This window comes from Mercenaria mercenaria, chromosome 15 (assembly GCF_021730395.1).
Source record: "Mercenaria mercenaria strain notata chromosome 15, MADL_Memer_1, whole genome shotgun sequence".
Lineage (NCBI taxonomy): Eukaryota > Metazoa > Mollusca > Bivalvia > Venerida > Veneridae > Mercenaria > Mercenaria mercenaria.
This window is the reverse complement of record NC_069375.1, coordinates 40,509,282-40,523,678: the sequence shown is the minus strand read 5'-3', so window position 1 is coordinate 40,523,678 and position 14,397 is coordinate 40,509,282. Positions and strand designations below refer to the sequence as shown.

At 36.8% G+C, this 14,397-nt stretch overlaps 1 protein-coding gene across 1 annotated transcript in view; it reads right to left on the bottom strand.

Moving 5' to 3' along the window:
* LOC123561252 (iron-sulfur protein NUBPL-like) overlaps window positions 1–14,397 on the bottom strand; it is a 34,673-nt gene that overhangs the window by 7,277 nt on the left and 12,999 nt on the right. The window contains exons 2-9 of the mRNA XM_053525072.1: window positions 13,236–13,377; window positions 11,060–11,094; window positions 10,367–10,457; window positions 9,012–9,051; window positions 8,138–8,228; window positions 4,518–4,611; window positions 3,310–3,516; window positions 2,247–2,329 (exon numbers count right to left, since the gene is read on the bottom strand). Of these exons, the coding sequence (XP_053381047.1) occupies window positions 2,247–2,329; window positions 3,310–3,516; window positions 4,518–4,611; window positions 8,138–8,228; window positions 9,012–9,051; window positions 10,367–10,457; window positions 11,060–11,094; window positions 13,236–13,377 (783 nt within the window). The remainder of the gene's footprint in view (window positions 1–2,246; window positions 2,330–3,309; window positions 3,517–4,517; window positions 4,612–8,137; window positions 8,229–9,011; window positions 9,052–10,366; window positions 10,458–11,059; window positions 11,095–13,235; window positions 13,378–14,397) is intronic.

Here is a 14,397-nt window from a genome sequence, read left to right as displayed (position 1 = left end):
CACAAGGTTTTTTTATTATTTGACCTACTGACCTAGTTTTTGATGGCACATGACCCAGTTTCGAACCTGACCTAGATATCATCAAGGTAAACATTCTGACCAACTTTCATGAAGATCCATGAAAAGTATGGCCTCTAGAGAGGTCACAAGGTTTTTCTATTTTTAGACCTACTGACCTAGTTTTGGACCGCACGTGACCCAGTTTCGAACTTGACCTAGATATCATCAAGGTGAACATTCAGACCAATTTTCATAAAGATCCCATGAAAAATGTGACCTCTAGAGTGGTCACAAGCAAAAGTTTACGGACGGACGGACGGACGGACTGACGGACGCACGGACGGACGCCGGACGCTGCACGATCACAAAAGCTCACCTTGTCACAAAGTGACATGTGAGCTAAAAACAGTCGCTATCGCATACACAAGATTTTTCTTTAATTTGACCTAGTGACCTAGTTTTTGACCTCAGATAACCCATATTTAAACTCGAGCTAGATTTCATCAAGGCAATCACTATGACCAAATTTCATGAAGATCAATTGAAAAATACATCCTCTAATGCATACACAATGTTTTTCTTCGATTTGACCTAGTGACCTAGTTTTTGACCTCAGATGACCCATTTTCGAACTCGGCCTAGATTTTATCAAGGTAATTATTCTGGCTAAATTTCATGAAGATCAGTTGAAAAATACAGCCTCTATTGCATACACAAGGTTTTTCTTTGATTTGACCTAGTGACCTAGTTTTTGACCCCAGATGACCCATTTTCGAACTTGGTCTAAATTTCATCAAGGTAATCATTCTGACCAAAATTCATGAAGATCAATTGAAAAATACAGCCTCTATCGCATACACAAGGTTTTTCCTTGATTTGACCTAGTGACCTAGTTTTTGACCCGAGAAGACCCATTTTCGAACTTGGCCTAGATTTCATCAAGGTTATCATTCTGACCAACATTCATGAAGAATAATTGAAAAATACAGCCTCTATCGCATACACAAGGTTTTTCTTTGATTTGACCTAGTGACCTAGTTTTTGACCTGAGATGACCCATTTTCGAACTCGGCCTAGATTTCATCAAGGCAATCATTCTGACCAATATTCATGAAGATCAATTGAAAAATACAGCCTCTATCGCATACACAAGGTTTTTCTTTGATTTGACCTAGTGACCTAGTTTTTGACCTCAGATGACCCATTTTCGAACTTGGTCTAAATTTCATCAAGGTAATCATTCTGACCAAAATTCATGAAGATCAATTGAAAAATACAGCCTCTATCGCATACACAAGGTTTTTCCTTGATTTGACCTAGTGACCTAGTTTTTGACCCCAGATGACCCATTTTCGAACTCGGCCTAGATTTTATCAAGGTAATCATTCTGACCAAAATTCATGAAGATCAATTGAAAAATACCGCCTCTATCGCATACACAAGGTTTTTCTTTGATTTGACCTAGTGACCTAGTTTTTGACCCGAGATGACCCATTTTCGAACTCGGCCTAGATTTCATCAAGGTTATCATTCTGACCAATATTCATGAAGAATAATTGAAAAATACAGCCTCTATCGCATACACAAGGTTTTTCTTTGATTTGACCTAGTGACCTAGTTTTTGACCCGAGATGAACCATTTTCGAACTCAGCCTAGATTTCATCAAGGCAATCATTCTGACCAATATTCATGAAGATCAATTGAAAAATACAGCCTCTATCGCATACACAAGGTTTTTCTTTGATTTGACCTAGTGACCTAGTTTTTGACCCCAGATGACCCATTTTCGAACTCGGCCTAGATTTCATCAAGGTTATCATTCTGACCAATATTCATGAAGATTAATTGAAAAATACAGCCTCTATCGCATACACAAGGTTTTTCTTTGATTTGACCTAGTGACCTAGTTTTTGACCCGAGATGACCCATTTTCGAACTCGGCCTAGATTTGATCAAGGTTATCATTCTGACCAATATTCATGAAGATTAATTGAAAAATACAGCCTCTATCGCATACACAAGCTAAATGTTGACAGACGACAGACGCCGGACGCCGGACATTGAGCGATCAGAAAAACTCACCTGAGCAATGCTCAGGTGAGCTAATAAAAATGGAATGAAAAAAAAAACAAAACTAAGAGGGGATTTTGTCTGCCTTTGTTAAATTATTGGGGAGTGGGGGGAGGGAGGGGGGATGGGCTGGAGTGTGGGGGAGGGGGCATTTTGTCTGTCTCAAAATCTGTACCTGTGGACTGTCTGGCTCAGATATCACAATAGGCTGACCAGTGTCACTTGTTTCTCGGATCCGTCTGTTCAGTGGAACGTCACCTAAAATCAAAGTATTTTTCTTCATATTCTTATTTGTAGGTGTAGGAATGAAGGGACACTCCTTGTCACACTTGAAAAGCAGAGGGATATAGTTTTGGTATTATTCATTCATAATGACTGTTTCCATTAAGTTGATATATGAGCCATGCCATGGGAAAACCAACATAGTCTGGTCAGGATCCATGCTGTTTGCTAACGGTTTCTCTAATTACATAAAGCTTTGAAAGCGAACAGCATGGATCCTGACCAGACTGCGCAGATGCGAAGGCTAGTCTGGATCCATGCTGGTCACAAAGCCACTATGTTGGTTTTCTCATGGCGCGGCTCAATTATGGACAGACAGTTTATATTCATTCCTAGCTGCTTAACTTCAAATGTTGTGAAAATCCACATTTGGTAAAAAGTAATCTTTCTTGCCGACATTTGTGTCACAGACCTCCGGTGCCTCTAAAGCTGTTAATTCAGTCATCAGCAGGCACTTGGGTAGAACCATCTACCTTTCATAAGTCAGTTGGATGCTAAGTCAGTGACCTTAACCCCTTGGTAACAGAAACCCCTACACTCACTGTGTTGTTTGTTTTATTTTCAAGTTTAATTTCACAAACAATTATTGGTTATATGATGACTCCAGCTTTTCAAAGTGGAGAAACTTATAAGTATTATAGCAAGCACTGGCAGGCACTTGGGTAAAGCCAGCGACCTTCCATAATCTAGCTGAATGGCTTCTCATATGAAAGAAATCTATGCCCAAAGCAAGATTTAGAACCCACAGTGTGAGTGGTGAGGGGCAAGTGATTCGAAGTCGCAAACGTTGTAACCACTCAATCACTGAGGCATCAATACACTCAATGTGAGAAATCTTTTCAAAAAACATGCTCAACATAACATAAAAACCAAGTGAACCCATATCAATCTCTACAGCCACTTTCTGTGCTCTGTCTTCACCAAAAACATGCTCCATGTGACAAACACATACATACCAAGTAAATCTATCTCCATCTCTGCAGCCACCTTGTGTGCTCCATCTTCCCCAAACACATGCTCAACATGACCACACTTTGGACACACATATACACTCATGTTCTGCACCATACCAAGGACTGGAACATCAACTTTGCGGAACATTTCTGCTCCTCTTCGAGCATCCAGCAGAGCAATATCTTGTGGAGTTGACACTATCACAGCACCTGTTTTAAGAAAATTAGGTGAAAAACATGAAAAATTATGATGATTAACTTTAAACAAGTAGCTGCGTTCAATAAACGCTTGATGCCCCCGGTGGCATCCTTGTCGATACAAAGCAAGCTAAGTCCAAAACGAGGTCAAGGTCAAGGTCAACCTGAGGTCAGGTGATGTCTGAAGATGAGGAATGGTCACAGGTTACATCTGCATTAGTATCAAGTCATTCTGGTTAGGGGTATTGATGCTAGACGAAACGGTCCCATTTGGTTAACATCGTACGGACGGACAAACAGATGGACAAATGGACGGACAGGACAATCACTATATGCCTCCTACATCAGTAGATGCCGGGGGCATAAAAATGTTTGTCAACCAAACTTTGTGCTGCAACATGGCTGTTTTTAAGGAGATAAAGAAATGAAGTGTCTTCTGCTCAACTTTTCTAAATCCTTTTTACACATCCTTCAATTATTCAGAGGCTGTTGAGACGAAATGTTAACCTCAGTGAAATAAACAAGCAAGTCTTATATTATTATACTATACCAGATTTATATAGAACCCTTCTTATGATAAACACTTTCAACGGTGCTTTACATACAAGAGCAGCCATACCTCTAATAGTACAGGAATACAGTGATCTGACAAGAAGGACAGAACTTGGGAAAGCCCCCTAAACAGAGAGAGAGAAATCCATTAGATAATTAGATACAGGCTTGTTCGGGTAACTACGCTTAGCTCTTTGCAAATAGACAATCTGGTTCTTTAACGTATCCTCTGAAGAACCAGTACTGGCCTATTAGTTAGACTGGAGACACTCGAGAGCATTTCACAATTTTCCAGTGCCTGGATAGGGTTTCAAACCCCAGACCTCAGGACTGACAGTCAAGTGTTACTCCTAGATCAGATGCACCTCAAAGCAGGGAGAACTTACACTAAAGCACATCTAAAATTGTCTAACTACTCCATAAAGCAATTATTCTTGGTGACATGTGTACATTATACCTACCATCAATTGGTATATTCTGTGACATTGATAACTGTGTGTCTCCAGTTCCTGGTGGCATATCAACAAGCAGATAGTCAAGTGGGCTCCAATCTACCTATAGTGTATATACCACAGTGATTATGATATCTTAACAAAAAACAAAAGGGTCTTGAAGGCCCTGCATTACTCACATGACCTACTTCTTACCCCAGATAAACTAGTCCTAATTTAGCCTAGATTTCATAGAGATAAACATTTTGACCATAATTTATCTAAATCAGGTAGATCACTATCCAAATTTTTCAATGACCTGATCTAGTGTCATAGATTCTGACCTCAGGTACCCCTCCCTCTTTTGAACTTGACCTAGATTTCATACAAACATTCTGACAATAATGTAAGATAATCATAATTTTTATGATTTGACCTAGTGACCTACTTTTGGATCTCAGGTAACCCAGTTTTTAAACCTGACCTTTATTTCTCAGGGACAAAATGTTCCATTCGAAGATCAAATGGAAAATTTGGTCATTAGGGTGTTGATAATGTTTTTCTATGATTGACATAGTGACCTAGTTTTTGACCTAAGGTAAACCAATTTTGAACTTAGTAATAGAGAAAAATATTCTGACAAAGTTTTATGAAAATCAAGACAAAAATGTTGTCTCCAGAGAGTTAACAAGTTTTTTCTATGACCTGATTCTAGTGACCTAGTATAAGATGTCAAATAACTCAGTTATGAACTTATTCTTTTTAGAATTTTATAGTGACAAACATTTTGACAAAGTATTATGGAGATCAAGTAGAAAATGTGGCCTCTAGAGGTTTTTTCTATGATTTGACCTATTGACCTAGTTAAAGATCTCAGGTAAACCAGTTTTGAACCTAACCTTTATTTCACAGAGACAAACATTCTGACAGTTTTGATTTTAATCTAGATCAAGCCAAAAATGTTGCCTCTGGAGTGTTAACAAGTTTTTTCTATGACTCGAATTTTAAACTTTTTCCATATTTCATAGAGACAAACATTCTGACAAAAATTTATGACAATCAAGTAATTATGTGGCCTTTTGAGTGTAAACAAGTTTTTTCTATGATTTGATCTAGTGACCTAGTTTAAGAACTCAGGTAACCCATTTTCAAACTTGACCTAGATTTCATAAAGACAAACACTCTGACAAAGTTTTATGAAGATGAGGTAAAAACTTTGACCTCTAATGCGTTAACAAGGGTTTCCTATTAACTGTTGTAGGAACCTAGTTTTTGACCACAGATGACCAAACAATGAATTCGTTGAAGATTTTTATTAAGGATGTACGAGCGTTTTTTTCAGGATATCCGCACTTTTTAAAAAATGTTTCTCTGAATAGTGCTTTCTAACAAATGTTTTGCCAAAAATTAATGATAGATAATTAAAATATGGCTGATAATGTACCATTTAAGCAAATAGTTCTACTTTTTGCGAATTTTTTTTTTTTTCACCCTTATTTTTGGCTGGTATTTGCCTAAAATTGACATAAGATTTACAATGGTGTAGGGTTAGGTAATGTCAAATATCTATTAAAGTAGATTAGGTTTGGTTTTGAAATTTTCCTGACTGATACATATAATAATGAGCTATAATTGAAATAAAAGTTTTCAAAATAGCACATTATATTATCTAGAAAACATATATTAAAACAAAAAGAACAAAAAATATCAAAATTCACCCATTTTTAACAGTTTTTTCTTAATAAATCTCTTAGATGCACGGTGACCCCAACTTTTTTTCTTTCCATTTTGAAGCATTTTTGTGGGTCATTAAAGCTGCAAAATATTTTGAAAATCTTAACGTCAGAATTTTTTTTGTAGATGTAAATACGTTTTTTCCATTGACAATAAAGTGGGTGGGGTAATTATGTCAATATGTGAAAATGAAAGAGAATTGTTAGTGACATTTATGCTTATATAATACTGGCATCACCTTGTATTCATATTAACCTGTAAAACCCGAAATCCCTATAATATTAAGTGGGATATTATATGTTTTATAAAGTACCACCATTTTTCTAATTTTGCAAAAATTTCAGAAATGCTTAAGCAGTGGGTAAAGAAAATGCCCTATAAAATTAAAACGAGTACGGTGACCTATATTTTTTCTTCTCTTGTTTGTCTTGGAAACAAATGTTCTTCAAGCTCACAGAGTATGAAAAAATTCTTTATGTTAGAAAAAATTCGCTCCTACATCCTTAAGGGTAACATTCTGACCGACTTTCATTAAGATCTGGCCAAAATTGTGACCTCTATAGTGTCAACAGTCCAACTGTTGAAGATGCGGTACACACGACAACGGCCATAGAGTGATCACAACAACTCACCTTGAGCACTTTAAAGAGGTCAAGTGCCCACATTTGAGAAAAATGGGAGAGGGCCCTACACTGATGTTTCAGACCAAGTTTGATGAAGATCCATCAAGCAGTTCATGAGAAGAAGTTGTTTAAAGGTTTTTCTAATTTTAGATATACTGGCCCCTAAAAGGGACCAACTGGCCTCATTTTAACAAAATGTCGAAAAGGACCTTATAGTGATGCTACAGACCAAGTGGTTCTTGAGAAGAAATTGTTTTCAAAAGTTTTCTATTTTGAGCTGTAGAGGCTCCTAAAAGAGGCCAGAGGTCCCCATCTGAACAAATTTGAGATAGGACATTGTCAGGATGCTATAGTCGAAGAGTGACGTCAACAGACGATCCACCTACAATACTAGCTCATCAAGAATCTGTGGTTCAGAGTGAGCCAAGAAAGTGTATAATCATCTGACTAGAGCATAAGAGAAATATCACTAAAGGAAATTAATAACCCTAGACTCCACTCTGATACAGGAAAAGTTGAATGTAGTGATCATGACTTTTGGCCTTCAAAAGTGATATTGAACAGGACCAAGTGGCCTGGGGTGTATGCTCTGCAAGTAGATTTGAATGAGGTTAACAATTGGCATTAGTTTTATAAAAATCCTTCCAGTGGTTAAGATGATATGCAGCTGACAAAAATTTAAGCTATTTAATCTTTGACCTCTGAGACCTTGACCTTGGACCTTAAAATCTGGGTTGTACACTGTGCATGTTGTCTGGATAAGGTTAACAGATAATGCTAATTTTATAAAATTCATTCTAGCAGTTTGAAAGTTATATAATGGACAAAACTTTAAGCTATTTGATCTTCGATCTTTATCTGTGACCTTGAACTTACTGACCCAGATTACAAGCTCTTCATGTTGTCTTGATGAGGTAAATAACTGATACTAGGTTTATGAAAATCTTCATGTTGGTTTAAAAGATATGGAGCAGACACAAATTTCACCTTTGACCTTCAAGTGTGACCTTGAACTTGGACCTAGTGATTTGGGCTGTGCTCACTGAATGTTGACTTGATCAAATGATGCTAGTCATACGAAATCTTCCCAGTAGTTAAGAAAATAAATGGTGCAGACATGATGGATGGATGGACCGACCAAGGGACAGACCAAAGGACGAACATGCATGACTCCAATATAGCCATCATATAATTTTTTACCTGAAGGTATAACTAGTATAAGCAACAGTACAGTCAAACTTAATTTTGTCAAGTTTAAACTACTAATGGCTCTAAGAATAAAACAGTACCTACTTGCCTCAGTAATCTCTGTACAGCGGACATTACCATAGGACCACGCCAAACTATAGGCGACTTTTCATCCACCAGGAATCCCATTGACATGCTGGTAAAATAAATCTTTGATAGAGTAAATTGTTTTCATCAAAAAGTACCTAAGTAGAACAGCAATGAGCAATGGTGTAGATCTTCACGCTGCTGTTAGTGGGTCTGAACCTAAGTTGAATGTTCAGCTACACTGCCTAAAGCCATTGGTATAGATTTTCCCAAACAAAATGCTAGAGTTGCATAATGAATTTTAATTATTTTTTTTTAAAACCAGTCTAGAACAACTTAGTATTAATCTAATCTTAAGGTGGAGGCATTTTTGTGTGTGTGTGTTTGGGTTTAACGTCTTTTTAAACGATTTTTCAGTCATATAAACAACGGTGTCTACTTGCAGAGTGAGCGCAATGCCCAACATTATAGTGCTACCTCACCAGAATATCATGCCATGGACATGTGACATGATATCCCACCCAGTCACATTAGCACTATCTTCTTAATGCCAAGCGAGGAAGCTACTAGCACCATTTTTCATGTCTTTGGTATGACGCGGCCAGGGATTGAACCCATAACTTCCCGCACTCGAAGCCAGTGTTCTACCACTAGACTACCGAGGTGGTCGGAGGAATTTTTTGAGAAAGCATGTTGCACCCTTTCCGAGAATGTTTCTCTCCACCTTAAAATTAACTTAACAACATATTTAAAATATTTTCCTGTATCACTGGCAACATCTCTGCGAAAAGAAGAGCTTAACATTACACTTGAATATCTCATGGTGTGTGAAATCTTTATAAATAAGTAAGTTTGTTATGTAACTGCTTGCATTTAACAAAATGGAACTCACCATTTTATTCCAAGATTTATCAAAGGAATCATCTGGTTTTCTGAAAAAAAAAGAAGACTAAAACTAGTATTTTATGTAACACAGTGTACCTTTTCTTTCCATTTTGCACATACAGTAGAACCCTGCATTAAGACAACCCCTAAATTAAGACCATCTCATTATTAAGACCGCTTTTGTCCAGAACAGAATTATATTGTCTATGTCTCACTGATTGAAAACCCCTCTAAAATGACTATTTGCTAAGACCATTTGTTTCAGTTCCAAATGATCCCATAACTCCACTAATAAGACCACTTATTAACATTTGAGCCGTGCCATGAGAAAACCAACATAGTGGGTGTGCGACCAGCATGGATCCAGACCAGCCTGCGCATCCGCGCAGTCTGGTCAGGATCCATGCTGTTTGCTAACAATTTCTTTAATTGCAATAGGCTTTGATAGCGAACAGCATGGATCCTGACCAGACTGCGCGGATGCGCAGGCTGGTCTGGATCCATGCTGGTCGCAAACCCACTATGTTGGTTTTCTCATGGCACGGCTCATTTCACAATTTGTTTCTCTGTCAAGTCAGGGGTAAAGAACAGAAATAACATCTTGTGTATTGTAAAATAATGTCATTTAATACTGTGTTAAACACAAGATTTTTTTTCAACTAAAATTACTCTGTAACTTAGAGAGGACTGTTTACTGACGATACAGATAACTTTGAATATGTTTTGTCTGTATCATTATATGCTAAAATGGACTGGTTTATCATTCAATTTGGGCAGTACCATTTATCATTTGAAGGAGTGTTCACTGAAAATGGAGCTGCTGGCTGATCTTGGTCTGCACTGGTTGCAAAGGCAGAATCACCTGCCGCCAGTAGGCTAAAGGTTAATATTGACTTCCATATAAGGAAGATATTCAATAATAATATTTCAAAAAAACCTCTTTATTTATAATTTGTTTTCAAAAATCTTCTTTGCATAGACCAGTAGAGGGATCACTGGTCAATATTACCAGTAAAACTATCTTTTCAGATAATATGATGGTTAACATTAAAGACTGTTCTAAATTCTTAAAATATCTTTATAGTGAACTTCACCTAGCAAAAAGAATGATGTCAATGCTATAATACAAATGCCCCCTAAAATGCTTGATAGAATGATACTTACATCACACGGCCATAATTCCAATTATTGGACATGAAACCACTAGCAAAATGCACATGTCCAATTCATGTTAATGATGGTTTTGTTTCAATTGGATAAAAACTGTAGTAGGAGTTATGTATTGAATTTTCCAATGTAGTTGTCATATTTCAAAAAGGGCCATAATTCCACAAAAATATAGTGTATCATAAGGAAACATACTATCATTGAGATGAGGTTCTCCCTGGAGATTCATCATGGTGGGTATAGAAGGTCCATACACATCAGCGTCTAGTAAACCAATACGTTTATCCTGAAATACCAAGTATATCTAGCCTTATTTTCCACTTCTTTGTAAAAGATATGGCAAAGCAAAGTTAGAGCATGATACATGTCACCATTGTCATGTTTGTAGTACTGTGTCAAAAGCAAACATGGCCTTCTAAGATCTGTTCTAAAAATAAATTCAGTAGTATACTAATATTGAAGAGAAATGATTTTGTATTGTTTATATATCTTGACTCATTGTTTCACAATTTTCAGCAATGTTTCTTCCCTCTTTTTGTTAAGTGCTTATACTACTTTCTAATGTATCTGAATTTATTTGAATTTGATTCCTAGTTAAAACAGAAAGGTGAGAATGTTCAACCAGCTTCAGCATTTCACTGCTGCAACATTAAGTTGGTTGGATTGTATACCCCTGTTTCACTGGACTAGTTGTGCATGCATCAGTTTGGTACACTTGTGAGACACAAGCTGGATAGTATGATCAAAACATCACAGCACATTTCAGTGTACCGATCACATGGTCCAGATAGCCCGGTGTGGTATCAATCAAGCCCACTTAATATGAGCTACCTTTTCATGTGTCTATAACTTTTAGATTGAGGACATTATTTAAATAAAAATACCTACTGGTTCATTTGCAGCCATTGCAAGAGCTAGGTTCACTGAAATAAAACAAGAGATACATGCAAATATAATGTTTACAATGTGTATAGAACGTAAACTAGAGCTATCACTAAAGGTGATTAATACCTTCCCAACCCGACCCCCTTATCCCTGATGCCGCTTTGGTACAAGGAAAGTATAATGTTGTGATCATAACCTTTGACCTTCAAGTATGACCCTGACTTTGGATCTAATGACATGGGTTGTACACTCTGCATGTTGTCTAGATGAGGTTAAATGTTGATACGAGTTTTTTTTTTGGAAAGAGGGCCATGGTGGCCCTATATCGCTCACCAGAGTACCACTGTTCTTAAGTAAAAGTCAAGTTCACAAAGATCCAACCTAAATACAACACACTCACATATGAAATCTAATATGACATTTGGTATATGTATTTTGCAGTCATACAAACAGTTATACTTCATATAATTGTTACATGGAATTTATTAATAAATCAAGAGCACATAACACAGCAATTTGACCTCACTAATACTCCTATCTGACAATGATTTTACAAGTAGACACATTTTGTGTTAATATTTTAAGATTTCATTTAGAAATGAAGATGCTATTGTGTAACAATAAAATATGGCATTTTTTTTTTTATAATTTACCCTCAATCAAATTTGGAATAGATCTCACTGGTATACAGACACATTTTGTGTAAATATAATTAGGATTAGCTAAGAAATGAAAGTGGTCAAACGTAAACATAGTGAAACTAGAATGTATCTGTAGGACACAGGGTGTGCTCCCCACTGGTACATTTTTCACAAATAAGGGGAAATCATTCAAATGTTTGCAGTCTTAATGGGGTATAGCCTCAAAAAAATAAATGAAATATATTCATTATTCTATACCATATACTTTTTGAGCTATGAGCATCACAAACAAAAAATCCACTATTTTGGCTATTTCAAGGGCCATAACTCTGTAATAAACGCTAAAATTCTCAAGAAGAATGCCAAATGTGCAAGGTCACATTATGATAAAGACTCAAGCAAGGTTTCATGAATTTACATTAAATACTTTTTGAGTGAGGCACATAATTAGGTGAAAATGTGCATTTTTTGGCTATTTCAGGGGCCATAACTCTGGAAATAGGGGGCGGACCCAGATGAAAAATTGGAAGTGGGCAAGTTCATATCAAGATTCATGCAAGGTTTCATCAATTTATATCAAATACTTTTTGAGCTAGGCGTATCACAAGGGGAAAATGTACATTTCTGACTATTTCAGGGGCCATAACTCTAGAAAATGGGGGGGCGGACCCAGATGATAAATAGGAGATGTGCAAGTTCATATCATGACTAAGACTAATGCAAGGTTTCATGAATCTATATCAAATACTTTTTGAGCTAGGCATGTCACAAGGTGAAAATGTGCATTTTTGACTATTTCAGGGGCCATAACTCTAAAATTAGGGGGCGGAGACAGACGAAAAATAGAAGGTGTGCAAGTTCATTTCATGATAAAGTCTCATGCAAGGTTTCATTAATTTATATCAAATACTTTTTGAGCTAGGCGTGTCACGAACTTCGGACGGACGCACGGACAAGAGCAAATCTATATGCCCCCACCACTCATGGGGGGCACAAAAAAGCATTTTACATAAACCAAGGGCACATAACTCTGGACTGACTTTTCTGATCTAGCTCATTATTGATCTTAAACAAGATCTTGAAGATATACACATTCTGTGTAAATACATGAATGACTAGGACTGGTGAAGAAATCATGGTGCTGTAGTGAAACCATATTGAAATGTATTATTTTTTATTTCAAAGACCGATAACTCCATCAAAAATCATTCAACTAAAAACACATAGAAAGTGCAACAAGGCTTGGTCCTGACCAATCCCATAAAGTTTCTTTCAAATACTACCAATAGTATAGAAGTAGTCACGATACACTTTATCAAAAACTGACCTTTAAGGGACTGTAACTCCACCAAAAAATCATGCAAACAGAAAATGCCAAATAAGTGCAAAACTGGCCTTAGTATCGAATATTTCTACAAAGTTTGGTTGAAATCTCAACATCAGTTTTAGAGAAGTAGTCCGGACAAACTTTTGTGACATACAGCCAGCACAAAATAAAAATATCTCTCCACCCAGGGGAGATATAATACACCACAAACCTGATGTTGTAGATTTACCGACACCGCCTTTGCCTGAGGCTATTACAATAACATTCTTTACTCCAGCTATTGGGGCTTTCTTTGGTAACCCTCTTGACATCAAATTCTTCTGGTGATCTTTTAAATTTTGTCCTGGAATACCCTTGAATAATACAAAAGAAATTTGCTGTGAGACTGTATTCATAATTTTTGAAGAGCTATATTTACAAAAACATTTTCATTCCATAGTAGTTATCAATAGTGACAGTAATGGATAGCATAAATGGAAATGATCCACCTGAAATCATTCAAACTGGATGAATATTGTACATGACCTATGACCTATGCTTATAAAATTTTTTGCCAATTCTGGATAACATAGGATAAGACTGCTCAAACTAGGGAGGAGACAAGTTTTGTTTACGCTGCCCACACCATGTGTTCAAAATATACATCCTATTTCGGATATAAAAAAAAAATTGACAAAAAGATTGCCCCAACAGGAAATGAACCTGTGGCCACTATGAAAAACTTATTGACAGAAGCCGGCAACTCACAGTGAGTCTCAGACCACTTGGCTATGGAGAAACATTAGTAATAAACTGTTTGTAACCCTGCTCTGTTGGGAAATGGTTGGCAACACAGAGGTTGTATCAGTTCTTGAATTCCTTGGACAGTGAAATAGTGTTTCCATAAATTCTGAAGTATTTTATCTTTACTGAGTAAGGACATGCAGTATTACTTATAGTCTGGTATGTTGTGATTCAGCTGGAAAAAGAAATTTCCAAACCAATATGCTGTGGTAAACAATGTTCTCATTCATGTATGCAAAAGATGTAAAATACATGCACGGTCGTAGCCTGAAAGTTTGGTAACCAGGTCTAGTATACTGCAGCCAAATTGGTGCATCTTGGGCCCAACTGGTGCAAGATGCACCAATTGGTATGTGATGCACCAACTGGTGTATTTGGTGATGCACCGATTGGTGTATCAATCTTTTAAGTGAAATTTTTGAGATACATAACAGGAGAACCTATTAGTAGTGTGCTCCCTGCACTTTTTTGTTTATATCTATAAGGGAAACCCGTCTACAGTTTAAAATGTATAGGCGTATATGTCAAAGTAAAACCTATATACAGTTGGACCTGAGAATATTTTCTACTTAAGCACTGTTCTGTTGTTG